Below are 14,076 nucleotides of genomic sequence, written 5' to 3' on the forward strand. Positions count from 1 at the left end.
AAATTTTATCTGAAGTTTAAAATTACTGTTGGAGTTCAGTAGCCAAAATGTTAAGGGCTTAAAAAAAATTGATAAGGAGTGCCAAAGGTTTCTAAGCATATTTTAAAAAACTGGTAAGAACCTGTAACAATAAATATCATTCATAAAAATCAGACCTTAATAGTGGTTTTTCTCCTGGAACTGGCCTTGAGGCCAATTAATGCATTTTTTAATGATTAACTATCATGATGATTAATTACACAAAAAAAAAAACATCTGTAAACGTTAGGGAAAAAAAGGTAAAATAGAAAAAACAATGTTGAAATGAAAATTACGGAACAAAATTAAAAATAATTCTAGCTCCTAAAGTACAAAAAATCGCTGAACATACATGGGGGTGATTCGGATACCCCATAGCATAGAGCTTCAAAATGTTTCTTCTATGGATGGGCCACCCTGTATAGAGAGCGCCGTTAGTTATATATTTAGCAACTAAAATGCATGAAAAAAAATATAATTTTTGCCCTTTATACTTCGAAAAATATCTGGACCATCTTCGAGCTTATAAAACTCGGCTGCGTCCACGTGACTGAAATTTACGTATATTTAAACTTTTGTTTGCTCACAAAATAAAGGCCAAATAAATTACATCATTTTTCCTCTAAGAGAAGACCTGTAAATACCATGTTTTATTGCAAATAAATATATTAGTATTATGATGTAGTGTATGTGGTGCAAGTATTTTATTATTTACACTGTAAGGTAAACGGGGTCAAAATATTCACGAGTACTACTTTCGAATATTCAAGCTCCGTATTTTAAGTTTATCAAAGTATATTTTTATTGTTATAAGAAGTATAGACGCGTTCAATGCGCGCTCATATGTTGCATTTTGTTATTTTATTAGTAAGGCACAAAAAACTGCACATGCGATTGTTTAGCATTATAGATGTAGTTTGTGTTCATGCTTGGCATCTCTGGCGACTTGTTACATATCCATAAACTTTAAAGAAATATTGAACTTGAAGTTTATACACAGCTAATTAGCCTGTTGACAGATTAAACATAAGAGACTGTAATTAGTTCGCAGCTTAGATGAAATCAATATTGGACACGTATATATTTTTTTTACGATTGAGAGCTTGTGACATTTCACCTACGCAAAATAACTAGGAGTTACCTAACACAAAATGTTTTAAGGTATTGATTTCTGAGAAAAACAATAAAATATGTGTCTATTATTTTAGAGCTATTTTAAAGACGGACGGAGATTTGATACTGTTCATAAAATGTTAAAATTTAATTTGCAGTACAAAACCACGTCACAGTAAGATTTCTCTGTAACTTTTTAAAATGTTTGTGAACATAATTGATTCTTCTATAGGTAATATACATTACTGCATACCCATAAATATAGTCCTTTGCATGTTGTGATCCTTTGCCATCTGTTTAAAACAGTGCGGTGATATCGAATATTACCTTTAAGTAGTATTAATTTATATAATAGATAAATGTTGGGTACTGCCCATATACGTTAGAACCTAATTGATGTACTAAATAAATCATACATATAAATGTTAGTAAAAAATAAACGATTATGTGCAAAACATGTTTTCTTAGCGACAACCCTTACTACATACTTGTGTGTACTTATGTCGGAAATTACCGAGAAGTGGTTTAAGCTTATCTCTTATTTTAATGAATGGATGCAGTATTTGTACGTACAGCGTGTTGAGCTGAACAGTGGGACTCTCTATGAACACAGAGCCCAGGCTGGTGGACACATATTCCGCGATCGCAAACACTAACTTCTCTTCCTTCAGGCATTTAATTAACATTAACTTTTCAAATGGTGATAGTACCGAGTCCCAATTCACTCGTGGTGGCATCAAATTGCTGGTGTCTACATGGATGTCCTGTAAACGTTGATCGATTAAAGTGAAGTAAGTAGGTAGGTAGTACTGAAGAGACATTTTGTTAGGTCTATTAATTAAATAAATCCGAGATTTAAGAAATTATAGCGATTATAGGCGAATGATTCATACTATAAATCTCTAAAGAATCTTACTTGCTTATTATCAGACTAGTTTTTACCAAGTGTAGATACATTCGTCGGCTTTCAGTCTATCAATATTGCAAGAAGCGATTGCCTATCCGCTACAATAAATAAGTGCGAAGAAAACAATGTACTTGCCAAAGAAAACATTCCCAGCGTGATAGGTATTTTCTGCAGACAATCATTAGCTAGCCCCGCGAAATGTGGGTCTGTTTCATTCAAGTGGTTAGTGGCCAGCCACATTTGTTCGGTTAATGCTTCAATCAGAGGCTTCTTAGGCGGTACCTGAGGAACATAAACTACGATCAAAAATCATCCCATTCAATGTGATGGGATAATGAGATCAGTCTAAATCTATGAATGAAATTCGAGTCACAAAGGGTGAAATGAATAAATATTTAAATTGATACTAATATTTAAAACTTTGTGTAGAGACAAAAGATCATAGTTATGAAATATATATTACAACTCTCAAAAAACAAAATTGATATCTGCCCTATAGTTCTAGGTCCGCTATATTAGTACAAGAGGATATATACTTTCAGCCTTACTTATAAACGTGAATTAAATAATAAGTAATACTTAAGGGCTGTTTAAGAAAATTCTGTCTTAACTAACATTTAATCACTACTTAGGGCTTTCAGTAGTTATTAGTTAATGTTGCTTAGAAGGTGATTAGAGATTTTTATAAGTAAGGCTGTTAGTCTTTAGTTATAATTCACAAAGCTGATCCCATTCCACATTCTAATTACCCACTTAGGTATGTATGTACCACAATTAAAATGACTACAATTTCATCATAAGTGGGTACTAACCACAATCGTGCCGGCAGGGCCTCGCAAAATGAAGTTCCATTGTTCTGGCGATACTATTCCTGCGTCTAAATAAATAGCCATGTTCAGAAGGAAACTGAACACTAGTTTGTGTCTTTCGAATAGTCCTCGGGAGACATTCCGATATACCGACAGTGTGATTTCACGCCGAAGGATATCTAACCGAGTTTCTAGTACATCGCACTTTTCACTTTTTTCTATGACTTGATTGAAGATCTGGAAAGAGTGCTTTTGTTGTGAAGAGCAACCATGAACTAGGCAAAATTAGAGCCCTGCCTCACTAGGACGCCATGGCGACGTCGCCAGCGGCGCAAGTCTGGCTACCTATGGCATCCAAAGGTCGCCAAGTCGAGTGGCCATGGCATCTCGACAGTCAATTGTTTACGTCGTCGCTGAAGAAATCGCTTGCTGACTGGCGACTACATTGGTGACAGAGTGAGGGAGGTGCACTTTACTGTGTACATTATATTGGCAACTGTGGCAACGTCGCCAAGCTGCCAGAGTAGCCCGTAGCCACGAAGGGAACTGTAGCTCGTGGCCACGCTTCCAATTTGGCGACCTTGCCAAACCGTCGCCAAGTGAGTTAGGTTCCATACATTTCAATACTAACTGCTTGGATACGTAGCCGGCGACGTCGCCATTGGCGTCCTAGTGAGGCAGGGCTCTTAATGACCAACTTGATGAACTTAATGATGAATAAACTTGGGAAAATTCCTTTTAAAAGAACACTAAAAGTACTTGCCTGGTTGAAGTACTTGAGTGAAAACTGGTACATAGGATCAATATCTGCTAGTTGCGCTACCGCGAAATACAACACTGCCCCGCGAGTGGCCACTGTTCGGTACTTCTCTCTAGCTGCTGATATACTTATTTCTGTCGCTTCAGTTTCTTCCAGCCGAGCGTTTATTATTTCCGATGTTTCCTAGAATATATGTTTTTAAATTCAATCCAAACCAAGCTAAGAAGTGTATACTGATGCGCACGCGTCCAAACACATCACTAACTACCTATTAAGCACAGTTAAGGAAAAAAAAATTGCTAGATCTCATATGTAAAGGTCAGGTCAGTTCTTACTTTACTCTCATTGAGGGTTTCTATAAGTTCCTCGTCATCCAGAATGTTGCCAGTAGAGGCATACAGCAGTCTCAGGATTTTGTCCTCAATCTCGAGGAGGGTTGCCTTGTCTGTATTGATACGCACTATCAGCTCAGTGCGTTGAATCTCCAAATCCGGCCGTTCCAATCTTACCACATCCCTAATAACGACGAACGATTATTTCATTCTACAAAAAGTATTATAATCGCAAACGTACGTAGGTATGTGGGTATGGATGGGCGCACAAATGTTTGTTACAGTATAGATTATTGTATAGATTATTGCCACGATTATATTGCAGGTATTTGTCATACAGACATAATAACACATAAGTAAATTGCTGGCAAAAGCTCGTAGCTACACGTGAACGAGTAAACTTAGTATCGTTTTAACAAGTACGTAATTGAAAGCCCCTTACGCTAGCAGTTGATCCTCAAGGCCTGATAGGGTGACGGTGAAGTTGACCAAGGTCACTTGGATGCAAATTTCTGGCAGATAGTGAGGGTTGGCCAGTTTCGTAGTGAGGTAAAGACGAAAGTTCGTGTCATATTCTATGTCGCTGTCTCCCAAGTGGATGAGCAGTCTTCCTGCCTGCACGCAATTGGGGAAAAGTTTCGAATAACAAAATAGTACCTTTGTAACTTCTTACACTTAGACAATTTTACACCTACGTTTTAGTTCGGGAAAGACTAAGCCCCGGTTTCACTGGTTACCGATTGTCATCTAATTATAAATTATCTAATAGGTAATGCTATGTGCCCAATAAAAGCTGCTTATAATTTCTGCCAGTTATTGCTATCCGAGCCATGTGATACTAAAAGTTATGATTTATCTGTCATTTCGGGAATCAATTACCGCTAACAATTATAACGAATATTAGGAACAATTAATTAAAGTAATGTAATAATAAAATAAAGTAATGTAATTACTTTAATTATACACTGTATGTTATTACTTTAATTATAATTAATTGTAATTAGTAGGTACTTCCGAGGAATTTTTGAACATTGGTAACAAGTACAAAAACCCAGGTTGCTGGCAACTTACTTGAAGAAAAGTTTGTTTGAGAAGTACAGGTGCCAGGGTCGCCTCAAGCGTTTCTCCTAAGTCCTCTATGAGCATCGGCCAGCCCAGCCGTATGCAATTCTCGAGGATACGGAGGTAACCTGCATCTATCAGCTTTGTGATCATCAGGCCATTGTCTTTCTCCATGTTCCGTATCCATCTGTTGGCCTACATTCATCACAAATTCGTGAATATTAGATACAGAAGTATCGTTTGTGTGTAGGTATCTAATTGAAACATTTGGTGATGATTTTGATTAAAATAATATGACCGAAGGTAATAAGCATATGAAACAGGAATAGAATACATACATATATATACCTTATCTAGAATGTGTATTTGGTATAGTGGTGCACATTTACAGGTGAAGTTAAATGTTATTACTAAACTATTACCACACTACTGCACATAAATTAGTTCTAAGATTTAACTGGAAAATCAAACAGAATCTCGGTGATATTTCTACATATGTAAGTTGCGGAGATAGCAGAGGAATCCTGGGGTCCGATTCTCCTAATTTTACGCAACATACGATTCACGTTCGACTGCGATCCAATCCCGACTCGATTACGATTGAAACGTATGTGGCATTCTGCTATTTTGTCTTTGAAATAAACGTTTTTATCCTTTTCTGTCATTCAATATCAAATCATTTTGTCTGCAAATGATTAACTATTACAATTGATGTATGATTGTATGATTGTAGAGCAAACTACCGTATAGACCAAAATCACCAAAATAGCAGACCAATCGAATGTCGTTGGAATACGATTGGTCTAATATTAGTAGCAGAATGCCCGATATGGTTAAAACTGCTATTGCGATTCAATTTTAAGAGAATCGGGCCCCTGCATCTATCTTATCTGTGAATTGTTGTGTCAACTGCGTGTGTGAGAGCAGTGAGTGCATATCTCTCTCTTACATTAGTGCAGTTATTATATGAGATGTTAAAGCTACACGAGAATGACCTGCTCCTGTGGATCGATAGTGAGCGGCCAGCGCCCAGCTCTCGTCACAAGGATGCCGTTCTCAGTAGATATTGCGTCTCGCGGCAGCCCTTGCGAATTCCAAGTCCGCACCGTGTATGAGTCAGCCATCACGTCGATCAAACTGATGATTACATATTTAAAATCATGTTAAATTCATATTAGATAGTTAATGACCTCCAATCAATTAGCTATATCAAGAGATTCCTTATATGATTTAATTAAAATTGAAGGCACTGTCTCAACTCTCATCTTCAGGTTACTAACTAAACGACAGTGTAACTTTCTAACACTGTTATTCAAATCGGCTCAGTGTTTTCGGAGCCTGTTCGATGCAAACAAACAAACAAATCTTTCGTCTTTACATATTAAGTATAGATATGCATAGGTATATTTATTATGTATATATTTCAATGTTACTAATAAGAAATTAAAATGTGTGACAGCTGTCCCACAAACCCAATAACATCCTAACGTCATTAATTAGAATTTCTTTAATATTTACTTACTTCGCTCTACAGGAAACTTTAAACAAAGCCTTTTCAACGGGGACGCTATAGACTTGGATTTAATTAGCGTCAGTTCGTAAAGGGAACAAAGATATTTCCAGCAGCGACTCGTGTAAAATCTGAATACCTAATTCAACTATGGGTTCCCTTCGCTTCGCCCTTAATGAGATAACTCAGTTAGCATATAGTGGGTTGCACAGATATTCCGGGAACGTTGCATAGGGACAGTAATTAGCCTCGTGTACGTGACTCTGGTCATGCGTGGGTGTTATGTTAATTCCTGGACATCCGAGCTCCCGGCCAAATGCCCAGGTATTGTTGGCAAAATTACTGCCTATTTCAGCAACAAATTAAGTTACGAAGCAAACTACGCAGGATGTTTGAACATGCAACTAGACACGGAAAATTATTTAGGTAAGGTTTCCTGAGACCATTGAGTTGCGAAAGTATGGTAAAGTTAGGTTCTACAAGGGAGGTCGTTAGGAAACCTACCAACCTTTGTAAAAGTTTCAAACTTATTTGTTCTCCTTTTTGCTATGGACGGTGAAAAGATGAAGAAAACAACAAGCAACTGAAACAATGTAGCTGAAGAAATGTTTTCAGTGGGTACCTACCTGTAGTTGCATGAACAATTAGCATATTTGGTTATTTTCCCTCTATGGCTAAATGCCACAGTTATAGTGGTACCTCCCTACCTAAAGCCGCTGCCTCGAATTTTGCGGGCAGCGGGGCGGCAGCGGCGGCGGCGCGTTCGGTCACCGTTTTGAATGGAGCTTACCGCTCGTTGCCCGCTCCCGCGCCGCTGTATTCGAGGGCCGGTCCATTTGATTATACGCGTAAGATCCTGCCGCTCCCGCGCCGCCGCCGCTGCCGCCCCGCTGCCCGCAAAATTCGAGGCAGCGGCCTCAGGAGGAACTTTACTCGGGAATAGTACTAATAGTGAAATCATTTTTCAAATCTGTTCAGTAGTTTTGGAGCCCGTAAGGTACAAAACATACAAAAAAAAAAATCTTTTCCCGTACCCGGATAAAACCACATTTTGCCAGCTGATAGAATGTTTCGGTGTCTATTTCATGTCAAATGAAGGATCAAATCATACCTATTTATAATATTGGTAAACAATACATGAAATCGCGATATTAGGGTTTCATACGTAGATTCCTATTTCATGTTTATACATGTGTGTGATTTATCTATTAAAATCAAATAAATGTAGTGTGCAGGTACAGTATTGTTGCACCTACGCTGAGGATGATAGGTGTGAAAAGATCAGAAGTGACATTCATACTCGAAGGTCTCAGAGGCCGGTATCTCCAACTCCTTGCACTGTTGGATCCACTTGACGACCAGCTCGCGCCGGTAGTGAGCCGGGAAGGCGCCAAAGTAAGCGATACAGCCAGCAGCTATTATAATGTCTCCCGTGGTACAACGTAAGGCCTCAGACGCAGCCTGTGGGTGTATTAAACATAAATTGGTTTCTAATTTCATTATTATGATAGGTGGCAATAATTATCCATCTAATTATCTCTTTATCGCCCACACAAAACTGCGATGCGATGCGATTTTGTTCGGCAGCCTGTTTGGTACGGTAACCATACTTTCAAGAAACTATAGTTAGCTGTATTGGACGTGTTTTTAGGATTTGTAAGTTGGATACCAAAAAGATTAATGCACTGCTTTTATTGTCAAATAGATGCAAAAGAAAAAGAAGATTATGGGTTCATCCATTTATTACGATTATTAACTCTTATGGGAGCTATTTTACTCGAAAGTAGGTACATGGGTTGATAACTGAAGAAGATATATTTTTTTATTATTTTAGAATAAGCAAATCTTTATTTTATTTTGAGTTTATTATCAACATGCCCCACGCCCACAAAAAACGATACAAGTGAAGGTATGGTTACCCTACTAAACGGTTTGCCGGACAACATCCCATCGCAGGAATTCGCATGGTAAGTAAACAAAACTGATATGGCCCTTATGGTCTTACTGTTACTGTTACAGCCTTTTTATCGTCCCACTGCTGGGAACAGGCCTCCTCTCACATGGAGAAGGATTGAGCGTTAATCACCACGCTCGCTCAATGCGGGTTGGTAGGCTTATGGTCTTATATGTAGTTTTTTTATAGCATATTTTACCTTAACGCTGTCTTCCCATCGCGTCTGTTCATCAGCCAACGCTTGAGTGAGGCGGCCCGCTCTCGACAGCCGAGCTGCAGCCAAGTCTACGTCAGCTTGCAATCTAGCTTTTTCCTCTTCCACCACCTGGCAATTCGTTCTCGTAAATTATAGGTCTTAAGATGTTTACTGCTATAAAGTTACTTTAAAAAGAAGATTGCCTGGTCGATAATACTAAGCTGTTTTAAGAAGTTTTCCTATTAAGAAACAAACATGTTATAGATATAAAAATTAATGACGATGAAGAAGAATAATTTTCGTCGACGTCGTCACAGCCGATAAACTTACTGGACATGGCCTCCGCAAAGTTATAGCTACCTCAAGCATTTGCACTTATTCACCACGCTGGGCATGGGTGTTGGTGAGCGCAGTTTAGGATATTTTCAGCTACGAAGTTGCTGCTGCCTGCCTATCTCGAGTAAGGCATTTATTATCTCACTTGGATGCGTTTTGACTATACTACCACTAGAAGGAAGATGGACTAGATGCACCAGGTTGGCAATGACAGGTGAGGTGGATAATTGCGGCGGGTCAATATTGGTTTTTATCTTAAAATAATCACTTTCTCCACAATAATTTAAAGCCATATCCAGTTATTGCTTATAAATGCGTGCTGAGGGTAGGATAGGTACTTATTACCTATTTAAAAATAATTTTGACTTATGTTGTCTTGTATAACACAATTATTACATTTACTTCAAGAATGTCAGATCCTAACTATACTCCATTTGAGTAGGTACTTAAAAAATATAAAAATAATAATAAAAATTTATATGACTTTTTCATAAAAACTCACCTTAAACATAAAATGTTAATACAATAATGACTGCCACTTCATCGATTGAATCATTGCTTTAAGCAGTAGTTTATTTCACCATTGTGCGGACAGCCCCGAGGACACGGTGGACCACACAGTCCAGGTGTGCCCCGCATGGGAGGGGCACCGCCGGGTCCTCGTCGAGGCTTTGGGCGGCGGCGACCTCTCGCGTCCGGCCCTGGTTCAGGCCATGGTCCGGGGCGAGAGGGAATGGGATGCCGTCGCCTCCTTCTGCGAAGCGGTCATGCTCGAGAAGGAGGAGGCGGAACGCCAGAGAGTTCGCACCTCTCATCCCGGCCGCCGCGCTGGACCAGGTAGACACCATGGGCGCCGGGTGTCGCGAGATGACTCCCGGCCACCGTAGGCGTGGGTCTGTGGGCGGTGAGTTCGGGTGGCTCATCGTCCCTCTGTCTTTCTAGACGACAGACCCGTGTCGACGGCGCGCGTTGTTCCACGCGCTCCTCAAAGCAACCCCAGCGGGGCCCAGCAGGGCCAAGGCCTGCCGGGGCTGCGGGTTGTTCGAAAGAGATACCGCGGCCCTGGTACATAAAAGGCCTATGACGGAACACGACGATTTTTTAGTCAGTAAGAGTCTGACACTCCCTCACCGCTGCTAACCCACAGCGGGAGGGGTCATTTGATGATTTTACGTCGCTAAAAAAAAGTTTAAAGTAGTTTATTTTTTAAATATGTATTTGTGTATAAAGTCATATCAAGATTATTTACGTTTTTTGAAATGAATACACAAACGGAGTATGTATAGCTATTCGAATTTTTCGTTCAAGAGGTCAGGTTCAATCCTTACTTTTACCACGTGTAAAGGCGCTCATCCAAATTTAGATGACGTGGAGGCTGGCTCGGAATAATTTTAATGTTCGTGTCAGGTGGGAGGAGGAAGGGGGTATCGATTGCCAACCTTTAGGGGGGGTGAGGTGTCCGGGGCAGTGCATCTATAATCTACATACTGCATCTCGCTTGTGCATAAATATCCTGTCCGGAGTGAAGTAGATGGATAGATGGGCACGCAGATAGGCTCCAATGTCCTTGTCACAAAGTACCAAAGATACTGACATAGTAATGAGATAAAATGCATAGCGACATACTCGTAGCTCTTCCAACATCTTGGCGAGTTGGGCCTCGATGGCTTCCACCTCTTTTTGTTTGGCCCTGAGTACTGCCATCACGTTCTTCAATATACCTGCTGCTTCTTTATGCCTAAACAAAAAGCTTAGCTGGTATAATTGTAATGAGATATTTTGTCACATAGATAAATGGTTCTATTAACATAATGGTTATAGTAATTGGAAATAATATAATGGTATATAATGTAATAGTTATGATTGCGATATACTTGCAAAGATATACCTAATAAGGCTCTAAATTTTATTAAATAACCAGCGGTTTGACCCGCATCCCGTGGGAATCTCTGCACGAACCAGGATAAAAAGTAGCCTAAGCCTATAGCCTTCGTCGATCAATGAGCTAGTAACAATGAAATAATTTTTCTAATCAGTCCGGTAGTTCCCTAAATAATTGCGATTTTGTCACAACGAGTGGAAATTTGTACTCGCTCGTTAGCGAAATTTCATATGGTGTACCCGGTACATATTGTTGTCATTTATAACAATTTAGGATTAGGTTCTAACCGTAATGACGACTCAATTGTAATAATTGGAAAATAATCTGCTAAACAAAGTGAGTATGAATGAATAAATAAATAAATTTCGACCAGGACATAGCTATTCTTTGTCGAGGTGTGGAAATACAAACCATCCAAAATAAGATAAGGGAAGGAGGTTGGTGGTGATTAACTACTTTGACCTTCTTACTTGATTATCTTTGGCTCCACGACCCTGAATACTTTGGCGTACATATCGATGGCTTGCACCCATAGCACCATGGATCGGCATACCTAAGCACATTTCATAATTAATATAAAGATAAATAAAATATAAACTAAGTAGATAGTAAATTGGTACGTAGGAAAATTCCAAGAAATGGTCCTAATTAGCGTTCATTCAATCAATGCGGCAAACAAGTTTTGCTCAATGCAGGAAAGATTGTTATGACGAGATTATTTACTTGCATTTCATACTAAATTATCTAGTTCAACCTTTAGCCATCCTGAACAAGTAATAGGTATCTAACGAAGGCATTCATCCTGCAATTTCCTATAACTACTGTTTACCTTCGATACTTTGACGACAGTATCTGGATTAAAATCCTTGTGGGTTAGGTAAACTTTCAGCTTTTTCAGCGTCGCGTCTGGGATGTGATCCTTGTCATAATCTTCGAGCTTGCCTAGGAAATTGACATCAGCAAGCAGTTTTTTTGTATTGTCCCAATCGGGCCTGGTAACAATATATAACAATATACATAATTGTAATAGACGAAATAGGGTTTTATTTAGTTGAGACCACCAGCTTCAACACTGGAGTTCGACACCCCAACAGCTGTGTTGCAGGAATGTTTATTCGTCACGGTTTCCTCTACCTTTAAAAATTACTTATTTAATAAGCATAATTTCAATAAACGGACAGATCAAAGTCAAATGGACTTTGATTTGTCCTCGAACACCGGAGAAAAATAACTTGAGGGTAGAACAAAAAACTTCTTGTTAAAAATGTACTTATGTTAAAATGTTCCAATGACTTCTTGACCTCAACTTTTATTTTCAATTTACTATGCCATGTGGATACGAATAGTTCCATATTTTAAGTATGTCTTGGGGGGATGAACGATGAATTGAACTGTAATGATATTACATGATAATTTATTTTGCATTACATATTATTTGAGAGCTGGTCGAAATCAACTAAGACGTCGCTAAAATATTATTAAAATGTTGTTTTTTGATTAGAGATTGAAAGGACATCAACCAAAATGGGCTAGAATATGAACAACCATATTGAGTAATCGAATTTGTAAATAATTTAGTTGTAATATTTATTGAATTCACAACTAGCGTCATCTAGTGTTGTTTCCTATTCGCGTCATATATCTTTTGAAGCAACAATTAACTAGCTCTGCCTAGCGGTCCCCGTTGTTATCTGCGACTTAAGCGCCATCTAGCATATTCTGTCTGCGAAACATTCCTAATGGCATTAGCATAAGCATTGCGCAGACACAGCTGCACTCACTATTCCTTTTTAACCGACTTCAAAAAAAGAGCCGTATTTTTTTTGTGTGTTTGTTACGCGATTACTACGCCATTTATTAATCGATTTTGATGATTCTTTTTTTGTTTGATAGGGTATACTTCCGCGTTGGCCCCACAGTCATCAGGTCAGGGTCTGATGATGGAAACCCTGAGAAATCGAGGGCAAGTTTCGGAAGTTGTGTTGTAGACATAGATAGGGTAAATACTTTACATTCAGGCGTATGCCTAATAACACTACTCAATAGTGAAAGTTTGTAGCTGACCTAATGATGGAGACCAGAGAAGGTCGAGGGAACTCGATTACTGAATATGTAAAGTACCTCGTGTTTGGGCTTATATTATTAGTATTGACGAGACCTTTGCACTATTGCGGATAGTGACAACTATGCTAACTAAAAGTTTTTAAAACCCGGTACCCGGGAATCTGTCTGTCTCACCGAGACAGCAGCCGCGCTATGTGGCTTCGTACAGTAATACAACCAAGGTGGCTGTATTGTAAATATAAATAGAATATTCTGATGGTCATGTTCAAACCAATCGTCATAGCAATTGGTTGATGTCCTTACTAATTATTATGAAGCTAGTGTCAATTTTCAATCTCTTATTTAAAAACAACGGATGGATTATTGTAATTCGCAGTACCTATACCATCTTATGATGAGGCTTATACTAACTTAGCTCCAAACAGTATGCAGATCGGCTCCATGACAAACCGCACTAGAGCGGGAGGTTTCTGGAAGGCCTTTAGTTCATTGATGTCTGCTTTGTTGAGCGCCTTCAGTGCAGCTTGAGCGGCGTCCATAGCAGGCATAGCAAGTGCTAAGTCGGCTTTTGCCTCATCGGCTATTTGTTTCACTTCTTCTGCTTTTACCTGTTGATCGTCAAGATATTTTACATAAGAAATATTGTTGCAAGTTCACTGGCAATTTCGATTTCAACAGCTTATAATTTTGAATGGGGATTACAGATTTTCATCAGACAAACTTAAAACCCAATATCTTTTATTCAATTAGGCTGAGCTATCGTCACTTTTTGAAAGTTATATGTAACAATAGATGGGTACCAAAGAAGCCTATTCGTATCGCTTCCGGTGTGCTTTTAATGGAAAGAAGAAGTGCAGCAGAGACAGATAAAGAAGCTTGGACGAATAAGTTACATCAAATCATTGATTAATTCTGCAGTAGGTAAGGACATTTCTTAAGCGTACCTTAGCTGCTGCTTCATCTTTCATGACAGCATATTTGACTTGATCAGCAGCCTTCTGTTCTATTTTGAGCCTGTTGACCAGCGCAATGCTCTCTTCTGCTTTCTTCGCGAGAATCGGTTCCATTTCACGGACTTGATGTTCCATCGTGCCGACCACTTCATATGTTTCGTACAGTTTCTGTTTAAGTAT

General features: G+C 38.9%; 1 protein-coding gene across 1 annotated transcript in view; it reads right to left on the minus strand.

Annotated features, from left to right (window-relative positions):
* LOC124645205 (dynein axonemal heavy chain 6) overlaps positions 1–14,076 on the minus strand; it is a 45,485-nt gene that overhangs the window by 11,915 nt on the left and 19,494 nt on the right. The window contains exons 44-58 of the mRNA XM_047184982.1: positions 13,888–14,064; positions 13,355–13,551; positions 11,709–11,871; positions 11,350–11,432; positions 10,624–10,735; positions 8,665–8,790; positions 7,812–7,972; positions 5,997–6,138; positions 5,011–5,196; positions 4,382–4,554; positions 3,943–4,123; positions 3,611–3,790; positions 2,851–3,084; positions 2,174–2,320; positions 1,705–1,895 (exon numbers count right to left, since the gene is read on the minus strand). Coding sequence (XP_047040938.1) covers positions 1,705–1,895; positions 2,174–2,320; positions 2,851–3,084; positions 3,611–3,790; positions 3,943–4,123; positions 4,382–4,554; positions 5,011–5,196; positions 5,997–6,138; positions 7,812–7,972; positions 8,665–8,790; positions 10,624–10,735; positions 11,350–11,432; positions 11,709–11,871; positions 13,355–13,551; positions 13,888–14,064 — 2,453 coding nt within the window. The remainder of the gene's footprint in view (positions 1–1,704; positions 1,896–2,173; positions 2,321–2,850; positions 3,085–3,610; positions 3,791–3,942; positions 4,124–4,381; positions 4,555–5,010; positions 5,197–5,996; positions 6,139–7,811; positions 7,973–8,664; positions 8,791–10,623; positions 10,736–11,349; positions 11,433–11,708; positions 11,872–13,354; positions 13,552–13,887; positions 14,065–14,076) is intronic.

Source organism: Helicoverpa zea, chromosome 31, assembly GCF_022581195.2.
Source record: "Helicoverpa zea isolate HzStark_Cry1AcR chromosome 31, ilHelZeax1.1, whole genome shotgun sequence".
NCBI classification, from domain to species: Eukaryota; Metazoa; Arthropoda; class Insecta; order Lepidoptera; family Noctuidae; genus Helicoverpa; species Helicoverpa zea.